The 21,150-nt window shown below is 40.9% G+C and overlaps 1 protein-coding gene across 1 annotated transcript in view; it reads right to left on the bottom strand.

The window, feature by feature from the left end:
* Nucleotides 1–4,715: 4,715 nt before the first annotated feature.
* Nucleotides 4,716–21,150, bottom strand: part of ITPRID1 (ITPR interacting domain containing 1) — a 163,080-nt gene continuing 146,645 nt past the window's right edge. The window contains exons 10-14 of the mRNA XM_056118703.1: nt 11,315–11,397; nt 9,637–10,962; nt 7,029–7,156; nt 5,468–5,579; nt 4,716–5,050 (exon numbers count right to left, since the gene is read on the bottom strand). Of these exons, the coding sequence (XP_055974678.1) occupies nt 4,742–5,050; nt 5,468–5,579; nt 7,029–7,156; nt 9,637–10,962; nt 11,315–11,397 (1,958 nt within the window). The 3' untranslated portion in view covers nt 4,716–4,741. The remainder of the gene's footprint in view (nt 5,051–5,467; nt 5,580–7,028; nt 7,157–9,636; nt 10,963–11,314; nt 11,398–21,150) is intronic.

Raw genomic sequence — 21,150 nt, 5'->3', positions numbered from 1 at the left:
GTAGGACCACTTGTACCATAGCACTAGTCCCATCAGCAGTACTTTTTAAACCTTCCAGTGAACCTAAAGGGTCATCTGGAAGAATCCCTGGGTAGAGCAGCTGCTAATGCACAGATCGCTAGGCCTGCTGGGTTTCCAGTGACCTCATAGGCATTGAAGGAGGTGGGATGAACTGTAGAAGATGGTGGTCAGGGTAGCACAGGTGACCAGTACATGGTGCAGTGAGACAAGCACAGGCTTCGGACTGGATGCCTAGTCTCCTTTTCATGCTCTTTCTTGAAGATCTGATACTGTGGTGGTGGGAAGGTGGAGTGTATGTGGACTAGTTAATTTAATAAATTATTTGAAATCTCCTCTGCAGAAAAGGCTTCCAGTCAAACTAGGTAGTGGGATGACTGGGGGTGGCAGATAAGAGCAAATTAAAGGAAGCTCCCAGCCAGGAAACTCTCTTTTTTCTGTTCACCTAAGCTCAGACATCCAGGAGGACAGCAGGGATCTCACATGGCTGTAAGTAGAGACTAAGCCAAGGGAACAGGGAGTCACTGGGGTACACTGGATAAAGAATGGTGTAGAGACAAGATGAGGTCATCATATCCTGGGGGCAGCAGATGGCAAAGAGCAGGACTTTGGGCATATACATTGGCCTGTTGGACATTGCACATGGGTAAAAGGCAAGACCTGGACATTGGGGAGGGGCCCAGACCATCTACTTGAACTCTACAATAAACTTTAACTTCTTTGGCTTCTTCTGAGTTTTGTATGCCAATCTTTCATGCAATTCTTCTAAAACCCACAAAGTTAGGAATACATACCACTAATAGAGTTAGGGAAGCAAAGCAGAAGCCACTGAATGTTTGGGATTCCATAAACCACCCTTCATATGAAAACAATGATCTCTTTCTCCTCCTCTTTTCTCCTCTTTCTCCTGAAGTGCCTGAGTGTCAAGGTCATCCAACTGTATAACCCCTCTTAAAAACTGTAAACTAAAAGGGGTTCAGGGACCATACGGGGTCCCAGGGATCAAACCCATGTCAGCAGGCTTTCTATATGCTATACTCTCTCCAGCCCTTATTTAAAATGTTTTAGGTTATATATTTTACCATATATCCAGGTATTTCCCCAATATCTTTTATTCACCTGTGATGCCAAGGTCTGAGGCAGAATTTATGGTCTTGGGGAAATTGTAAATTTCCCAAGTCTCAGAAAGAGCCTAGGAATTTGAAGAAATATTAAAAATGTGGAATGGAGATAGCTCAAATGGAGATGTTAGCACAGCTGGCAAGGGGAAACTGAGACAAGGAAGGAAGAAAGGAAGGAAGGAAGGAAGGAAGGAAGGAAGGAAGGAAGGAAGGAAAGAAATGGGGAAGGAAATGAGTTTCTGCAGAGGATGAGGTCCATTCTAGGTCCTTGTGGAGAGATAGTTCATTTTACTGACTTGGGAAAAGGTACAGGAAGGCACAAATGGTTTGGGGGCATAGGATTTAAGATTCATATGTGGACAGAATAAGCTGTGAGACATGTAGATGGCTGTTTGATAGGGAGGGTTCAGATGGATGTATTCCTGTGCACTCAGTAGGTGTAAGAGGGAAGGAACAAAGCAGAAAACAAACAAACAAACAACAACAACAAAAAACACAAGTAAGCGTTTTGAAGTCTACACTGAACAAATGGAAGTGATCAGTCTGACACAGCTAAAGAGTAAATAGTCTAATTAAAGGGAAACAAGTATCTACATGTGTATGAGGAGAGACGGAGAAGATCCAACACCATATACCAGGAGCCAAGCTGGAGTTGGAGGCTGAGCTATAATGCACAAGTCAAAGAGTGCTGTGGCTAAGGCAGTCAAACAAGGCAGTTGAGATGGTCATAGTAATTCTAGGGCACAGAAGATTCTCTGTAATTCTCTGGGATATCTTAGGAGTTCTTCCTGGGCTATTCACTCTAGTCCAGTGAAATATGATATAAGAAAGCTGGAACAATAGCACAGGGTGTTTGACTTGCACGCGGCCAACCCGGGTTCAATTCCCAGCATCCCATATGGTTCCCCGAGCGCCGTCAGGAATAATTTCTGAGCGCATGAGCCAGGAGTAACCCCTTTACAACGCTGGCTGTGACCCAAAAAGAAAAAAAAATTTCCTGCCAGATACCAGTTTGGGAATTTTGGAGAAAAGTAAGCTGAGAGCTGAGAGAGGCATTTAGGAGAGGCCTGGGTTATGGTCTTGCCATCACCAGGCAATTGGTGCTGAAGGAATTTTGGGGAGCTCTATTGTGGCAGGACTCAAAACAAGGGCTGATTTCTAGGAAAGTGAGAGATGGAGATTTTAAAGGAGAAGATACTGTCAATCTGTAGTTCCAAATCTGCATGCTAAGAATAGTGATTCCATTGTCAGAAAATTTCAGCCTGATAAACTGGATCAGAGAAAAGATGATCTGCTTGAGATGCAGAATGAGATGTCCAGACAAGTCTTACAGGTGAGAATAGGTGGTAGTGAGTGGAAATACTGGACAGAAATTCTGGATAAATTGCTAACTCTGGTAGAGCATTTATAGAGTTAGTATGTATATTGAGGAAGATGATGTGAAGAGAGAAGTAAGATAATTCAGGATGAAAGTAGGGTACCGTACTCAAAGAGCTTATGCCAATGGAGGAAACTGTACGATGTTCTGATCGAGAGAACATCTCTGAGGACAGAGACTGTAACAAGCAAAGAGAATAGGAGTGAGATCAGTTCCAGGAAGGCTAGTTTCCAAAAAAAACCAGCTTTCTTAGATTCCTTGCTAGAAATCTTGCCTATCTTCCTACAGGAGATATAAACTCCCCTCAAAAGTGACTTTTTCATGATCTTTTATGACAGTCCAATTTACTTTGAATTTTTCCACTACTTGGAGAATCTTTTGTATATACTTTCCCACTTCTTCTTGTGGTATGGGCTAACAGCCTCTCCAGTTGTATGGAAGTAACTGGAAAGTTTTGTTTCTTATCCTAAGGAATATAATGAATATAAAGATATCCTCTTTATATTAGCAGGAAGTTCTGACTAGAGCTTAGATCACAGCAGAGGGTTCAGCAGTCAGTGGGAACTTTTTGTGTGAATCATGTCATATGACAAACCTGCATAAATTCTTCAATAGTTTTCCATCACATTAGGAGAAAGAACCAGGGTTAACATTTTCCCACATGCAGTTGACAGGGTAGCTTATTTTCCCGACTCTCTTCCTCCACTGCTCTTGAAGTGAACATCTCTGTTTCTGTCTCAGAGTGCTTAAACTTTCTATTCCTTCTGCTCTAAACGTTCTTTCCCTAAAATTTCACTTCTTTCCCCACACTGTCCCCTCCTAGCTAATCGCCTGACCTACAACAGCACAAATCAACTTTGCATGAGATTCAGAAATACTCTTGGTTGCATTTGTGGTTTATTTACTCTGCTGAAGATATATGTGCGTTTTGCATTTGTTTTTATTACAATATTGGTGAGAATTAGAATTTTTGACAGGACAAAATTTTGGACCATTCAAATAATTGTTTTCTCAAATACAGAGTGTGTTTTGGATGAATGTTACTACTGATGTGGAAATTGTGATAGAAACATCAATGGTATAATTTTTATTACACTATTATATAAATAGAATTAATAGAAGGACACAACAAGTCTCACAATGGAGATGTTGCTGGTGTCTGCTCGAGCAAATCAATGAACAACTGGAGGACAGTGCTACACTATGTTATAAGATTGGATATGCGTAACAGCATGTATGAGTATGTGAAAAAAGCAACAAATTAACTATAATGTGAACAAGGCCAAGAAATTGGATTAGGTAGGGAGAAATTCAATGATATTGATAGTATTATAAATTGATCAATAGGCGGATATATTCAATTTCAAGTGATCAGCAAGTTATTAAGTTTCATAACAAATTGTGGAGCACATTTTTATATATAAAATAAAATATAATTTTAAACAAAAAATTTACATCTTTGTCACCATTTGGGTTTACCAAATAGCTCGCCTTTAGCAAGGCCTTCCCTGACCACTTTCAGCAAAGCTGCACATTTTCAACAATGCCCTCCCAATTTTGATCACCCTCTATAGTATTATAAAATACTTTCCCAAGACATGAGTCAGTAGGAAAATTATTTTATTTGTTAGTGCTTTTCTTCTTGCTCTTCATTCAAGCTTTATGAGTAGAAGAAATTTAGTCTGTCTCATTTCTAGCCATATCTGTCCAACACTGGAAAAGTTCCTGCTATATTGAAGGTGCTTCCTCAAAACTTCTGGTTTCCGACCAACTGAAGGCTATTGGAAAGTTTCATACCTCTGACCCTTGGATTTTCTTTCCCTGTTCTACCACTCTCCCAACTATATCCTATAACTTCCCTATTTAAATTGCACTCCATTCTTTGTCAGAAAACTCTATTTCCTTAAAAATTATTTCAGTTTCTAATTCATATATATGTACATATCAGTAGACTCTAAATTTGAACATAACAAAGATTATATATCAAGTATACTTTGATGTATACAACATGACTATCACATATTATGCCAAACTCATAGTAGGTGCTCATATGTATTATACTGAATGAATATTAAAATATTATGAGCGCCTTCTGGGTTTACCCATAGACTAGAATATTTTTAAAAATTGTGAAAGTTTGGTAGATTCCTCTTTGGAAAATTCATATTTTCTTACTCTGTCTAGGTCTTAGGTCTTGAAGAAAGGATGTAAAATTCACTCTCTTCTAGAGGAAGATATCTGTGTCCTTTTCTTCTACAGGACAATTTGACAAGTGGGATGAATCTGCCCCTGTCCACAGTGAAGGAGGAGACATCCTGGGAATACTATACTCTGAGGAAAATGGAGAAAAGGCAGCAATATGGCTGTCCTCTGAACAAGTAGCCTGTTGGCCAGCATTTGAAGAAAAGTCAGTTGTGGGGTTCATGGATCCATGAATTTTAGCACAAGGAGTCAGGCTGGTCTTTTCTTCAGTCCAGTTAAATTGATGGAGATTGGTATTTTGTTCAGATTTTCCAGTGAGTAGCTCAAGCTGCTAAAAAGAAACAATAATAAGAGTGAGAAACTTACCCTATTTGCACCAAGCACCTAAGTCAGATTTGTGGGAATGATGTTAATGTTGGCAGATTCCCTGAAATGGGTTCTGTGACATTGAAGCAGTGTGTGTTTCTTGTTCTAAGTGAGAAAACAGGATAATATTAATAATTTTGTTTGTTGGGCAAAATGGAAAGATTGACACAAGAGTTACTTGGCCTGACTTATTGAATCACCATTAGCTCTCCAGGAACCTTGAATAGAACAAGTACTTCTCTGGTTTCCATTTTATCATACTTGAAGGTTATTGGCACATAATTCTGGAATTTGAAATTAATAGACAACAAGGCTTCTTATTGAATTCATCCATTCTTTGGGGGACAGGAAATAGTTCAATTCTGCACCTCATCTTTCATACCAATAGAATCTCTTCTCTGATTTGCTGAGCCCGGTCTCCTAATTGAAATTCTAGTTCTTTCATCTGCTGCCACAAGGCCTCCCGTAAAGTTTGCAATTCCTCCGCCTCCTCCCTGTGGGTAAATAACAAAACAACAAATTTCACAGTCACTTTCAGATGCAGTCTTTCACAGTCTCCTCAAAACATACATTACTCCTTTGATAAGTCTTAAAGGAAATAGGTGGATTATGCCAGTTGCTGGCTTATAGATCTATTTCTCGGCCTGATTTTTCTAACTTAAAAAATTGTATTGAAATTTAATTTTTTCATCTCATTTCATTTTATTAGATACTAAAGAACCATGGTTTACATGGCTATTTGTAGCTGAGTTTTAGGAGTACAATGTTCCAACACTGATTTTACCACCAGTGCCTATTTCCCTCCACCACTGTCCTCAGGATTCCTCCCCATCACCAGCCAGCCTCCTTGACAAGCACAGTTTTAAGTTCCAGCATTGTGGTTTGGATTTCATCTCTACAGTATTGTTGGCTCAGTAGTTTATCAGTATAAATATACCTTATCTCTACACTGATGATGTGTTTGAGGACTCTGAACCTTACCCTATTACCTCCTCACCCTCTCTTCTTATTACCCTCCTCAGTTTTTTTCCTTACTTGTCCCTCTCATTTCTATGCTTAAGGGTCAAGGGTAATCTGGGCATTCCTCCCTTCCACCCACTGTTTGAGACCATGCATCTTCTCTTATTGTTCTTCCATACTCTGCAGATAGTTGAGATCATCCAGTATCTGATGCACTTATTTTAACTTTTTTTTTTAAAAAAAATTCTTATTGAGATCGAAAGACAGTGCAGGGAATATGGAGTTGCCCTGCACACCACAGCCAACCCCAGTTCAATTCTGGCACCCCATATAGTCCCGAGTCCCTCTAAGAGTAATTCCTTAGCACAGATGAGTATGACCCCTCTCAAAAACAACCAACTAACAAAATAATTTGCATATTATATAGTCTACCTATTTGAAGAATGAGTTTGATGATTCTTAGTAAATCCACCAACTTATGTGACTGCCACAACTGTCCAAGTTTGTTCACTTCCATCTAGCCAGTAAGAAATCTCTTGCCCCCTGACTAATTCCTAATCCTATCCCTCAGCCCCAGAAAACAGCTAAACTACTTTTGATTAGTCTAATTTCTGGTGACACATATCTTTTTTTCTTTGTGAAAATGATATAGATTTCCCAAACTCATAACCCTCAATATTTGCATTTCTGTTAGCCTCATTCATATTGATTAAAGATATCCCACTGGCTGAACCCCATCTTTCAACTCACAGTCCATTTTCTGACCTCAAATGGGTCTGGTCTTAAAGAGTAAGTATTGCTATCAAGCCAAAGACTCTCACAGACACCACCAAGGAAGCAAGAATAAGAGCAAGATGCAGAGGAAACCTCACCCAATTTCTTATTAGATTACTCTGGGTGTGCATCTGTCCTGCCCTGATAACCTTTCTTTTCCCCAGGTGTGTGGACTTGTACTTACTTTTATGGCTCCCTTAGATAATTACCTTTCCTCTTCTGTCATGTCTTTAGAAAAGAGGGCCTGTTGTCTTGTATGGTGCTTTTCAACTTCCTCTAGATGCTCTCGGAAACTCTGGCACACCATCTTCATAGCCTCCATCTCCTGGACCGTGCACTGAGAACAGAAAGGTCTGAGAAGGAAGAGCTCTGACTCACTCAAGCATTCCCCACTATGGAGACTGCCTTCCCGTAGAAACTCGCCTGTTTGCAGCAAAGTTCTGCTGCGGTGTGTGGGGAAGTGAATAGGGAAATCCGAGTCTTTGACTTTGTAAAACAACTAGAGGCCGGGACAGAAAGAGTACAGCCTTCAGTTGGCCCCTGAAGACCTCATATCTGGAAACAGGAATGAAGTCTGGAGAGCATGGTGATGTGTGTGGGAGGGGTGTGAAGTGGGGGGGGGGGTGGAAGGGTCATACTGTTGGTCTGTTCTTAGGAAAGTTGAATCTTGTTTATACTTGGCTAACATTGGTTCTGAGTCCTACCTTATTCAGTAATCTGGAATATATCCATCTGAATGGTATGTGTTTGATTAGCAAAAGTCTTGCAGATTATGCATTACTAGTCTAAATCCTGCCTAACTATAATCCCTAGAGGTTGAAAAATAGAGAATCAAATTTACCCAGCTAACAATCCCATGCAGGGTTAGGTGAGCCTAGATTAGACATTCCATCCTGGCCGTAAATTGTAATGTAGGAGTGAACTGTCAACTCTCCCAATTTTACTCCTTTACATTGCTGCTGATGTGGGTCATTCTTTAAATATTACTTTTTGAGACTGTGCAATTGCTTTGTCTGATTTCAATATCTGTTTGCCTCTACTAATCCCAAGCCATTTCTCAGAAGAGCAGAGGATTTGGTTGATTCTTACCAGTTCTCCTTGATTTCCAGTTCTTACTGGCCCATGTTTTTTTTTCCTTTTTGGATAATACTGGTGATGCTCAGAGGTTACTCCTGGCTCTGCACTCAAGAATTATTCCTGGTGACCTCGGGGACCACATGGGATGCCAGGGATTGAACTCAGGTCAGTCGCATGCAAGGCAAACACCCTACCCACTGTATTATCACTCTGGCCTCAATGGTGCATGTTTTGGTTGGTTCATGAAACCCAGTCTCCACTATGCACTGAACTCTGAGTGATATTAAAGCTTTTTCAGCCTTGGCTCTCTATCAGGCTGCTTTGGGACCCACCCTCTCCTAGATTAGTATGGCAGAAGTTTCTAATTGTCTAATAGTACCCTCCTTATTCACACTAACCAAATTCCAATGCTGTAGGGCCAGCAAAGTAGATGCTTAAAAAAAACCCTGTGTATTTCTAGCAGCCCACACAGATAAAATCATAATTTCTTTTCCTAGACTATATTTTCCAAGAATTTGTTGTCAGTTGAATTTGAAGTCTGAATACGAATCACTTAGTGTTGGAAAAGTTGAGAAAATTACATTAAGTTCTTATTTCTTCATCTAAAAAACATGGAGACTTGACACATATTAGGAACTCAATAAATATTTAATGCTTGGACAGAAATGAGGGTCAGCTGACATAAGACAGTTAAATGGTTAGCATAGGCACTGAACGATTATTGTGGAATTAAAAAAAATAGGAAAGCAAGTTGGCAGACACCAAACAATAGGTTTCATGCCAATTGAGTTATTTTCACTTTCACTTGAAAGCTGTAGTCCTCTATTACCTCCTCTATTACCATTTGTTTTACCCTTTTATTACTCTCTGTGTATTTTTAAATGTTATACTCTTGGCTTTTTAATCAGTAACTAACTTGACAGCCTAGATCATTTATCACCTTGAGAATTGTTGAAGAGGGGGGCACTGGAAAGACTCATTAAATTCCTATTGATTTATCAGCAGCTGAACGAAAATGAGGGTCAGTCAGGTCTCAGTAACCCACTGTTTGCTTTTAAACAAACATAGCAAAAGCCATACTTAAAGCTTCCCTTTATGATATGAGGTATTAAGTTCAAGATCTCAACAAACAATAAAGTAGTAAGGAAATTTTGCAAAAACAATTACCAGTTCATACCTCCACATCCCCAGCCCCAGGCCTATGTATTGTTCCCAGTCTACACCACTTTATCTTGAATTCTATGTGCCAGGTACTATGCTGAGTGAGTATACAAATTGTTTCACATGCTTTTCTTCATTTAATCTTAAAACAATCTTATTTCGGTGGCATAAATAGTCTCCTTGTTTTTCAGAACAGAAACTAGGTATAGAGAAATTTAAATGGTTTGTATCAGATTATATTACTAGGTGAATTTAAGACTCAAAATAGGAGAGGGGGTACAAATGCATTCATATTTATAACTTTCCATATGAATTTATTATTCTATGTTCCTGTGGAAAATAGGGGTTAATAATAAAATTTGGCTTTCTTACTTTACAAGGCTATTGGAAGTACCAAATAAGAAGGATTAAGAAGAGTTTGGTAAGGCTATATCATAGACAATCATGCACTCTATCAATCTCACTCATGATTTGAAGTGGCATTGTCAAATCTTAGCGCATTATTCCAAAAGGAAGGCTGAGCAGTCCCTTGAGGTGTGAGAGGTGCAGCTGCCTTCCTAACTTGGTTGAGCTACTTACAGAGCACAGCTCTCTCACTGTAGTTTCTTGCAGAGCTTTCAAGGTCTTCAGGAACTGGGCTTCAGTATGATGATTGTGTGAGCAAGGGCAATGCTTGCAGGCTGAAGGCACTGGGGCGGGGCTTTGTCTCTGGGGGTGGCAGTAAGGATGGTGATGACAACAGATGCAGTGGCAGTGAGCAGGTACAGCACAGCAGATACTCACTGGGCGGACAGTTGGTAAGCCTGTGTCTAGAGAGAGAGATTTGGTGAGGGGCTGGGCAGCACATATCAAGGCCTTGTTACTTAACGCTGAATAGCAATGCCAGAGGCTGGGTTCACATTGATCAGTCTGAACAGAAACATCATTGAATTGTCTTGCTACTGGTTCTACTGTGATGACATGGTTGCACAGAGTGCATTCTAAAGTTGCTCCTCTAGAATCAGTACGCAACTCCACTGTCTTCTGAATTGCTGATGGCTTATTGGAGGACAACTGGATTGATAAAGACTTAGAGCTGTTGGTGTTGGAGTCAGCATTTGAAGGAGAACTTTTCATCTCTGATTCTGGTCCAGGGGGTGTTTGACCCAAAGCTAGACACCGTGGCTTCCTTTGGGGTGTATCTCCAGCCAATTCACCAAGTTGGGGAATGGACTTTTCAGATGTTAAAACAAACTCAACTGGATGAGATGTGGCTTCTTTGGACTCAGGGCCATTTGATGGCAGACTTTTTCTTGGAAGTGAGTCACTGTGAATGTCAGGACAAAACTGACTGCTTTCTGCTTTTTCTAGTATTGCACAGTTGATGCATAAACATTTGTCTTGAAGATAGTCAATCTCAGGTGATCTTTGAGGCTCATGGTGGTAGCTTTGCACATATACTTCTCCAGCTCCTTTGGATCTTGGAGACCGATCATTCACTTCTGTGCTGTGGGACACCAATACTCCTGGGGCACATTCCCACTTGGAAGTAACTGTGCTTATGTCCACATCATTTTCTTTCCAGGGCATTGGTATAGGATGCTGCAGGTGGTGGTCTGTCCTTCGACATTCTACCTCTGTGCAGGTCTCGTCTGGAGCCATTCCTGGTGCCCAGTGCTCTGGTGGCTCCCTCATGTCCTCAAACTGAGACTGTTTCTCCACCACAGGTAAAGAGATCTTTTCTTCCAAGATACTCCAGTCTTGACTTGAAAAAGATGTGCTCGCCATACTCTTGGAATCAGATTCATCAGATTCTTGATGGAAGTCCTGGAAAGACTGCAAGCTGTGGCTCTTGTCCTCTGACATAATGCATCCATTCTCAGCAGAACTTTGACTGCTTGGCAAAAGTGGCATCTGCAGAAGAAACTGGGAGAGAGGCACATGGGTCAGACAGGGTCAGGTATTAGGTTTAAGAGTGTTTGTGAAATGTGAAATGTTTCCTAATATTACATAGGAGCCTTTCCATGAGGGTTGTAAATTCAAGATTCCATCAAATACTGCTGTACCTAGGACCTTTCTACCTTGAAGTTCAACTTCCTTACTGAGAAAATCCAAAAAGTAATTGAAAGTTGAGCTTCCTAGCACCTTGTCTAGGATGTCTTCCTTATCCCCAGCCCCTTAAATGTCTGAGCATGTTTCTTCTAAGTGTGGGTTAGCAGTTCCAGGTACAGTCAGATGCTTTCCTTCAAGTCCTAATTCAACCCAGGTGGCCATCTACCTGCAGAGCTGATGGTTCCAGTGGTTCCTCAAGGAAGCCGCTGCTGTCAGACTGGCAACTGTTTGCTCTGTTCATCATGACACCTGGAGAGAGAGAGAAAGAGAGAGAGAGAGAGAGAGAGAGAGAGAGAGAGAGAGAGAGTTGGGATCAGTAACATGAACAGGCCACAGTGGGCATAAGATGAAACCCTTAATTTGCCTTACATGCCACATATCTTCCATAAATGCCTATTGTGGGACAGAATAAATAAATGACAAAGTTACAAGGACATCTTTTTCTCAATTGTGAGGAAGTTCACATAAGATTGTCTCACTGGATACCTAAGTCATGTAGTAAATCGCAAAAATAGAAACTCTAAAATATTGTTAAATGAATGACAATATAATTGTGAGATGCCTCTTCACTAAAAACAGAAAGAAACCCAGATGCCTGAAATGTCACACTAACAAAAGAACATCATTTATATGTATATATAAACCTATATATCTGTATCTATGTCTGTCTCTGTATCTTCAAGTTTCAACCTCTGCATATCTATCTATTCATCTGTCTCAGAGAACTGAATCTTTATGTATTGCCTCTGGTGGAAGAATTGGAGAAGTAGTTCTACAATCACAAAATAATGATTCCAATACTATTATCAACTATGATACCTCAACAACTGTAGGAGCAACAGCAATAACAAAAGTCATGACATCAAAGTGTAATCCCCAGGGCTAAAGAGAAAGCACATTGGGAGCTTTATGGAAAGTCAGCTATGAGCTGGTCGTGATGGGGCGACTAAAAGCTTACGGGAAGGGGGGCGTTCGCGGCTCATCCTTCACGCCCTACCGAGGTCACCAGTTGCCCCCCACAAGCGGCTCTCCGGCACGGCCATGGCTCCAGAGCACAGAAACCAATCTCTTAATTATCTGACTCTCAGCAGAAGTACTTCCAGAGTTAATAAGTAAAATAGCAGAAATCTAAAACCATTTGGACATCATTTAATTCTTGAACCCATCTGTAGAAAGCAAATCATTTCACAATGCCTTTTCAGCATGTCTGATTTGGGGGTGAAACTCTAAATAATAATGGTGCATCTTTTATCAAAACAATGAATCTAGTCAAAGTAGATAGAGTGTTAACTAGAATTCATCTGCCTCACAGGCATTGGGAGGGGTGGGGGTAGGGGTTTATTGGGGTTCTTCGTGGTGAAAAATAAGTATTGGTAAAGGGAAATGTGTTTGATATTTGCATGATCAAGACCTAAACCTGAAAGCTCTGTAACTTTTCCCACAGTGATTCAATAAATAAATAAATTAATGAAAAAAATAAAGAGAAAGCACAGGGTTGATGCATTTTTCCATTCATGCAACTGACCCAAGTTCCATCCTTAGTATGCCATATAGGCCCTGGGCACTACTAGATGTGACCCAGGAGCACAGAGCCAGGAGTAACCTCTAAGCATCACTCCAAACCTTTCTCACCCTAAAAATAAACAGGAAAGCAAACAGGTGATGGTATGAAGAGGTGTGCCTTTTGGGAATGATTCATGAGGGCAGAACTCTCATGAATGATGATAGTGCTTATATGAAAGGGAACCCAGAGAGTTCCTTCCCCTTCCAGCTGAGAACATAGAGAAGAGACTTCCATCTGTGTGCTCTCAACTTACACTATCTTCTGGTTCCTTAATCTTGAACATCATGTATCCAGAGCTAAGCCATAAATTTCTGCTGCTCATAAACCACCCAAGCCATGGTATTCTGCTCTACATCCTGAGCTGAGAGTGGTACACACATTCTTTTTTTTTCCCCACAGTAAGTACGAGTCCTTTAATAGACTCATCTGGACTGTTTGTACAAGTCAGAGCTCCGTTTCAGATTGTTGTTCTTGTCACCCTCAGAGGCTGGAGGGGCTGATAAGAGAATGTTAAATGTGGCAGGTGACAAATCTCTAAACACTAGTATTTTGAATTTATATTTTTTTGGTAATATCTTATAAAATATTATATTTGTAATCTCATAAAAATATGGTTACATTATAGATCTGGAGGAAATGAGTGTCTATGTAAATTTATTGAACTGAATTTTAATAATTCAGCCTCAAGTAAAAGACAGAATTAGAGATGCTATTTTTTTGTTTTTTAAGCAAGGGTTGGGGGAAATAATATTTATAACATTTTTAGGCAGGGGTCTGGGGTGTGGAGGTTGAGTTAAATACAATGCTCAGAGATCACTCCGGAAAGAGCCTGGGATTGAACTTGTGTTAGTTGCATTTAAGGCAAATGTCTTAATCCTGTACTATCTCTCTCTTGTCCAAGAGCATACATTTTTAATAGCTGAATCATAGACAGATGGAAAAAAATGTAAACAAAGCCTTTGGTAAAAACAACATCTTTGATCTAGTTTTTGTAGCTTGTTTAATAACTAAAGGTCAGATATAGAAAATGTTTACTAGTTATAGACCTAAATGAAATAGCTTCTGAAGAGCTGGAATAATTGAATGTTTTTTACCTTACTCGAAACAACTAAAAAAATGTCAAGTATAGTTTTCAAGACAATGGCATCAGGTAAAGACAGCGATTACCGAAAAGTAAAAGCAACTAATGTGACTCCTATGATTTCACAACATGATGCCTCGAGAGCATGTAGAAGCCATAGTGTAGGAAGGTGATCTGAGGCAGAAAACTGGATGACTTTCCAAGAGTAAGAGGCCAAATTCAGAGGCTAGAAAGATTGGGTCAGATATTGCAGGGAAAAAGATGAGAAGAACTTCCTTTGAGAATTCTGTTGCATATCATTGAATTTTTAAAAAATTTTATTTAATCACCGCGGGATAGTTATAAGCTTTCATGTTTGAGTTACAATCACACAATGATCAAACCTCATCCCTCCACCAGTGCACATTTCCCACCACCAATATCCCCGTTATAACCTCCCTTTCTCACCCTCCCTCTGCCTCCATGGCAGACATGATTCCCCATAATCTCTCTACTTTTGGGCATTATGACATACCATTGAATTTACGCAAGCGAGAGAACACCTATTTTAAGAAAAGGATAGTGTCAAACATTCTGTCAACCCTGGGATTGTGTATGGTTTAACTAACAGATGCCAAAACTTTACAAATAATAAAGTCTGCAGGGCATAAAGTATTCAGGAGGATCTTGTCCCAGGAATGAGGAATATTGTACTAGGTAAAGCATGGTTCTCATCTAACAAATTTTAAAAGCAAGACTAAAATTATCAAACTGCTTCCAAATTACTCAACTATGTCCCAGACTTAGCTCAATAATATTTATAGCAATATAGTTTTAGTATTCACAAGGTAAAATTCATAATACGTGGCAAATAATTTTAAAAATAAGGTAAAGAAACAGGGAAATATAATCCAGCACAGAAGAAAATCAATCTATTGGAAACAACCTGAGACTGATGCATATTAGAATTTACCAGCAAAGGATAAGAAACTTAGCATGATCATAGGACACATGTTAAAGAATCAAAAGGAAAGATTTAATAAGTGTGTATAACTGTATCACTGTCATCCCACCCAAATTACTCAAGCAGGCGCTAGTAACGTCTCTAATCCTCCCAGACCTGAGATTTTAGCAGCCTCTTCTTACTCGTCTTTTCCCAATGATTGGAGGCTGTTTCATGGTCAGGGGAATGAGACCTGTTGTCATTACTGTATTTGGCATATTGAATACACCATGGAGAGCTTGCCAGGCTCAGCCCATACAGGCAGGATACTCTCGGTAGCTTGCCGGAATCTCTGAGAGGCATATAATTCATATATTTTTTCTTTATGATTTGCTGACTACTGTCTGAACCCCATCAGATATGGTGTAATAATAGTGGAAAATGGGTTGAAAATGTCTTATAATGGGTCCGGAAAGTGGCCTGGAGCATGGTTGGGTAGTGGAGGTCGGCTGCTGGGGTGGTCCCTTGGGGCAGGGAGGGCTTTCACTCTCCCCACAGCCTGGTACGGAGTCTGGAATCAACTAGCCCTGAAAATGGATGGTGCAGGAGCGTCGGGCCCATACTCGGCCGTCACTGGAAGTCGGTGGTGCGTGAGAGGGGCATAGGAGCACCTTGAGTACGGGCCTGTCCCAGAAAAACCCCAAGGACGCTATGCCACTGATAAGTAGGAGGGCCACTGCAGTGAGCCTTGAAACCTAGGGTGTGGGCCTGGGTGGAGCCACTGCAGGTGCAGATCTTGGTGGTAGAGCAAATATTCAAATGAGAACTTTGAAGTCCGAAGTGGGGAATAAGTGGGTATATGCAATATATTAAAATATACAAATGAACCATAATGTAATTATATTATCTATAACTATAATATCTGACCGCATTTGTAGCCTTGTGACATCTTATTATCTTATTTTTCCTTTGGAGAACCTGGCAGGCTACTTTTGTTTTTTTATTTATTTTTTATTTTTTTAATTTTTTTTCCCTTTATTTATTTATTTTTTTTACAGTTGTAGATTTACAATTTTTTGTGCTTTGGTTTCAATTATACAATGATCAGGTACCCATCCCTCCACCAGTGCCCATTTTCCACCACCATGGATAATATCCCTCCCACCCCCATCCCCCCTGTCTCTGTGGCAGAGCAATCCCCTGTGTTCTCTCTCTCCTTTTGGGTGTTGTGGTCTGCAAAAGAGGCATTGAGTGGCAAACATGTTCAGTCCATAGTCTACTTTCGACATGCATCTCCCCTCCTGGGAGGATCCTCCAAACATCCTTTATTTGGTGCTCCCTTCTCTATCTGAACTGCCCTTTCCTCTAGGATACCCGGCTGGCCTCTAAGTTATGGAGTAATCCTCTTGGTGCTGATCTCAGCTATTCTTGGGTATTAATCTCATACTTTGTTACTTTATATCCCCCAGATGAATGCAATCTTTCTATGTCTATCCCTCTCTTTCTGACTCATTTTGCTTAGCATGATACTTTCCATATTGTACCACTTGTATGTAAATTTCATGACTTCATCTTTTCTAACAGCTACATAGTACTCCATTGTGTAGATGTACCAAAGTTTCTTTAACCAGTCATCTGTTCTTGGGCATTCAGGTTTCTTCCAGTTTCTGGCTATTGTAAAGAGTGCTGCAATGAACAAACAAGTGCAGATGTCACTTCGACTATACATTTTTGCCTCTCTGGGATATATTCCCAGGAGTGGTATTGCTGGGTCAAATGGGAGCTCAATTTCTAATTTTTTGAGAATCGTCCATACTGTTTTCCAGAAGGGCTGAACCAGTGGACATTCCCACCAACAGTGAAGGAGTGTCCCTTTCTCGCCACATCCGCGCCAGCATCTGTTGCTTTTGTTCTTTTGAATGTGGGCCAGTCTCTGAGGTGTGAGATGTTATCTCATTGTGGTTTTGATCTGCATCTCCCTGATGATTAATGATGTAGAGCATTTTCTCATGTGCTTTTTTGCCATTCGGATTTCTTCTTTGAGAAAGTTTCTGTTCATTTCATTGCCCCATTTTTGGATGGGGTTGGATGTTTTCTTCTTGTGGAGTTTAACCAGTATTTTGTATATCCTGGATATCAACCCCTTGTCAGATGTGTATTCGGTGAATATCCTTTCCCATTCTGTAGACTGTCTTTATATTTTGGTCACTGTTTCTTTGGAGGTGCAGAAGCTTCTTAGTTTAAGATAGTCCCATTTATCTATCTCTGTTTTCACTTGCGCGGCCAGTGGCGTGGCATCTTTGAAGATACCATTAGCTTCAATGTCATGGAGGGTTTTGCCAACTTTATCTTCAATGTACCTTATGGTTTCTGGTCTGATGTTGAGGTCTTTAATCCATTTTGATCTTACTTTTGTACATGGTGTTAGGCAGAGTTCTGAGCCTATTTTTTTGCATGTAGCCGTCCAGTGATGCCAACACAATTTATTAAAGAGGCTTTCCTTACTCCACTTCACATTACTTGCACCTTTATCAAAGATTAGATGAGCATATGATTGAGGGGAGATGTCAGTGTATTCAACCCTGTTCCATTGGTCTGCAGTTCTGCCTTTGTTCCAGTACCATGCTGTTTTAATTATTACTGCTTTGTAGTACAGTTTGAAGCTCGGGAGGTTAATTCCTCCCATTTTCTTTTTCCCAAGAATTGCTTTAGCTATTCGTGGGGGCTTATTGTTCCATATAAATTTCAGGAGTGTTTGCTCCATTTCTTTGAAGAATGTCATGGGTATCCTTATAGGGATTGCATTGAATTTATACAATGCTTTCGGTAGTATTGCCATTTTGACAATGTTAAGTCTCCCGACCCATGAGCAGGGGATATCTTTCCATTTCCTCATGTCCTCTTTTATTTCCTGAAGTAGCGTTTTGTAGTTTTCTTTGTAGAGGTCCTTTACTTCCTTAGTTAAGCTGATTCCTAGGTACTTGATTTTCTGGGGCACAATTGTGAACGGGATTGTTTTTTTCATGTTGCTTTCTTCTCTCTCACTGTTTGCGTATAGGAACGCCATGGACTTTTGGGTATTGATTTTATAACCTGCAACTTTACTATACGAGTCTATTGTTTCTAGGAGTTTTTTTGATGGAAGTTATTGGGTTCTCTAAATAGAGTATCATATCATCTGTGAATAGTGAGAGCTTGATTTCTTCCTTTCCTACCTGAATGCCCTTAATATCTTTTTCCTGCCTAATCGCTATTGCAAGTACTTCCAGTACTCTATTGAACAGCAGTGGAGAGAGTGGGCATCCTTGTCTCGTCCCTGATCTTAGAGGGAAGGCTCTCAGTTTTTCCCCATTGAGGATGATGCTTGCTGTAGGCTTGTGGTAGATGGCTTTAATTATGTTGAGGAAGGTCCCCTCTATACCCATTTTGGCTAGGGTTTTCATCATAAAGGGGTGCTGGATCTTATCAAATGCTTTCTCTGCATCTATTGATATGATCATATGCTTTTTATCTTTTCTTTTGTTGATATGGTGGATTATGTTGATTGATTTTCGAATGTTAAACCATCCTTGCATCCCTGGGATGAATCCTACTTGGTCATGGTGTATGATCTTTTTGATGAGTAGTTGGATTCTATTTGCTAGGAGTTTGTTGAGGATCTTTGCATCTGTGTTCATCAGGGATATCGGCCTGTAATTCTCTTTCTTTGTGGTATCTCTGTCTGCTTTTGGTATCAGTGTGATATTTGCTTCGTAGAAACTGTTCGGAAGTGTTTTTGATATTTCAATTTCGTGGAAAAGCTTAAAGAGCTTTGGGAGTAAGTCCTTTTTAAAGATTTGGAAGAATTCACTAGTGAATCCATCCGGGCCAGGACTTTTGTGCTTGGAGAGACTTTTTATTACCATTTCAATTTCCTTGATGGTGATAGGTCTGTTCAGGTATTCCAGGTCTTCTTGGTTCAGCCTTGGGAGTCTATAGGAGTCTAGGAATTTATCCATTTCCTCGAGGTTTTGATGTTCCGTGGCATAAAGCTTCTCAAAGTACTCCCTGAGGATCCTCTGAATTTCTGTGGTTTCTGTTGTAATGACCCCCTTTTCATTTCTGATTCAGTTTATTTGGGTTTTCTCTCTCCCTTTCTTTGTGAGTTTTGCTAGAGGCTTATCAATCTTGTTAATTTTCTCGAAGAACCAGCTCTTGGTTTCTTTGATCTTTCGGATTGTTTTTTGGGTTTCCATCTCGTTAATCTCTGCTCTGAGTTTTATTATTTCCTTTCTCCTGTTCGGGTTGTGCTCCTTTTTTGGTCCTTCTCCAAGCTCTTAAGCTGTGAGGTTAGGTTACTTATGTGTGTTCGCTCCTCCTTCCTGAGGAATGCTTGTAGAGCTATAAACTTTCCTCTTAACACAGCCTTTGCTGTGTCCCATAAGTTTTGGTAACTCGTGTTCTCATTTTCATTCGTTTCTAGGAATCTTTTGATTTCCTCTTTGATTTCCTGTCTAATCCACTCGTTGTTCAATAGTGCACTGTTTAATTTCCAGGTGTTTGATTTCATTCATTTTCATTTTTCATTCTTCATTTCATCATCCTGTTATTCGTCGATTGCCTCGAGCAGGCCCCAGTAACGTCTCTTTCATCCTAGCCCTGAGATTATATTCAAGGCTATTTAGGAGAATGAGACCCATCATTGTTACTGGTATTTGGCATATTTGGTATGCCACGGGGAGTTTGCCAGACTCTGCCCTGTGGGCAGGCTACATTCGATAGCCTGCAAGTTTGTCCAAAGTAGGAATAAGACAATAAGATGTCATAAAAAAAAAATTCTGTTAAGATGTAGGCTTGGAGGTCTCGGCCCCGGAACCCGCGTGGCTTTGTCCCTCTGCCAGTACCTTCATGTGTGCGGAGAGTGGTCTCAGCATCGTGGTGGCTGGTTCTGGAGGTCTTCGGCTGCCGTAGCCCTGGTCGGGGCGGGGAGGAAAGCTCAACCCGCTCCCCTCCAAGGGACTCCGGGAAGGAACACCCAGGCGCGGGGGCAGAGACTGCACTGGTCTCGTCCGGGATCTGGATTTTATAGTCTCTGAGTCTTGGCCGCTGATGGGATTACACGGCGCCAGGGGGCCAGGTGGTGGGTGTGACCCTCGCCTACTGGAATTTGGAGGATCTGGGTGGAAGATGCTCGACTCCAATTCGAGTAGGCTTGGAGGTCTCGGCCCCGGAACCCGCGTGGCTTTGTCCCTCTGCCAGTACCTTCATGTGTGCGGAGAGTGGTCTCAGCATGGTGGTGGCTGGTTCTGGAGGTCTTCGGCTGCCGTAGCCCTGGTCGGGGCGGGGAGGAAAGCTCAACCCGCTCCCCTCCAAGGGACTCCGGGAAGGAACACCCAGGCGCGGGGGCAGAGACTGCACTGGTCTCGTCCGGGATCTGGATTTTATAGTCTCTGAGTCTTGGCCACTGATGGGATTACACGGCGCCAGGGGGCCAGGTGGTGGGTGTGACCCCCGCCTACTGGAATTTGGAGGATCTGGGTGGAAGATGCTCGACTCCAATTCGAGTAGGCTTGGAGGTCTCGGCCCCGGAACCCGCGTGGCTTTGTCCCTCTGCAGTACCTTCATGTGTGCGGAGAGTGTTTGATTTAGTTTTCTGTTTTTGTGTGTGATTTACTTCTAATTTCAGCGCATTATGGTCTGAGAAGATTGTTGATACAATCTGTATCTTCTTAATTTTATGGAGGCATGTTTTGTGGCTCAGCATGTGGTCTATCTTGGAGAATGTTCCATGTACGCTTGAGAAGAATGTGTATTCAGCTTTTTGTGGATGAAGTGTCCTGTATATATCTACTAAGTCCCTTTCTTCCATTGTTTCCCTCAAATGAAGTATGTCCTTGCTAAGCTTGAGTCTGGTTGATCTATCAAGAGGTGACAAAGCAGTGTTGAAGTTTCCCACTAGTATTGTGTTGCTATTGATGTCTTTTTCCAAATCTATGAGTAGTTGTTTTAAGTACTTTGCTGGTCTCTCATTAGGTGCATATACATTTATTATTGTAAGTTCTTCCTGTTGTACAGATCCTTTGATCAATAAGAAATGGCCTTCACTGTCTCTTATGACCTTCCTCACTCTGAAATCAATGTGGTCTGATATAAGGATGGTTACCCCAGCTTTTTTATGGGAGCTGTTTGCCTGTAGGATTGTTTTCCAGCCTTTGACTCTGAGTCTGTGTTTGCTTTGACTATTGAGATGCGTTTCTTGCAGGCAACAGAATGTTGGGTTCAATTTTCTAATCCATCCTGCCACTCTATGTCTTTTAATTGGTGCATTTAGCCCATTGACATTGAGAGAGATTATTGTTATGGGATTTTGTCCCATTGTTCTGTTGAAATTTGGTGTGTTTGAGGGGCCTTTCTTGCCTTAAAGTTGCCCATTTAGTTGTTCTTGTAACCATGGTT

This window comes from Sorex fumeus, unplaced genomic scaffold (genome assembly GCF_029834395.1).
Source record: "Sorex fumeus unplaced genomic scaffold, SorFum_2.1 ptg000037l, whole genome shotgun sequence".
Lineage (NCBI taxonomy): Eukaryota > Metazoa > Chordata > Mammalia > Eulipotyphla > Soricidae > Sorex > Sorex fumeus.
This window is presented reverse-complemented; position numbering and strand designations above follow the sequence as displayed.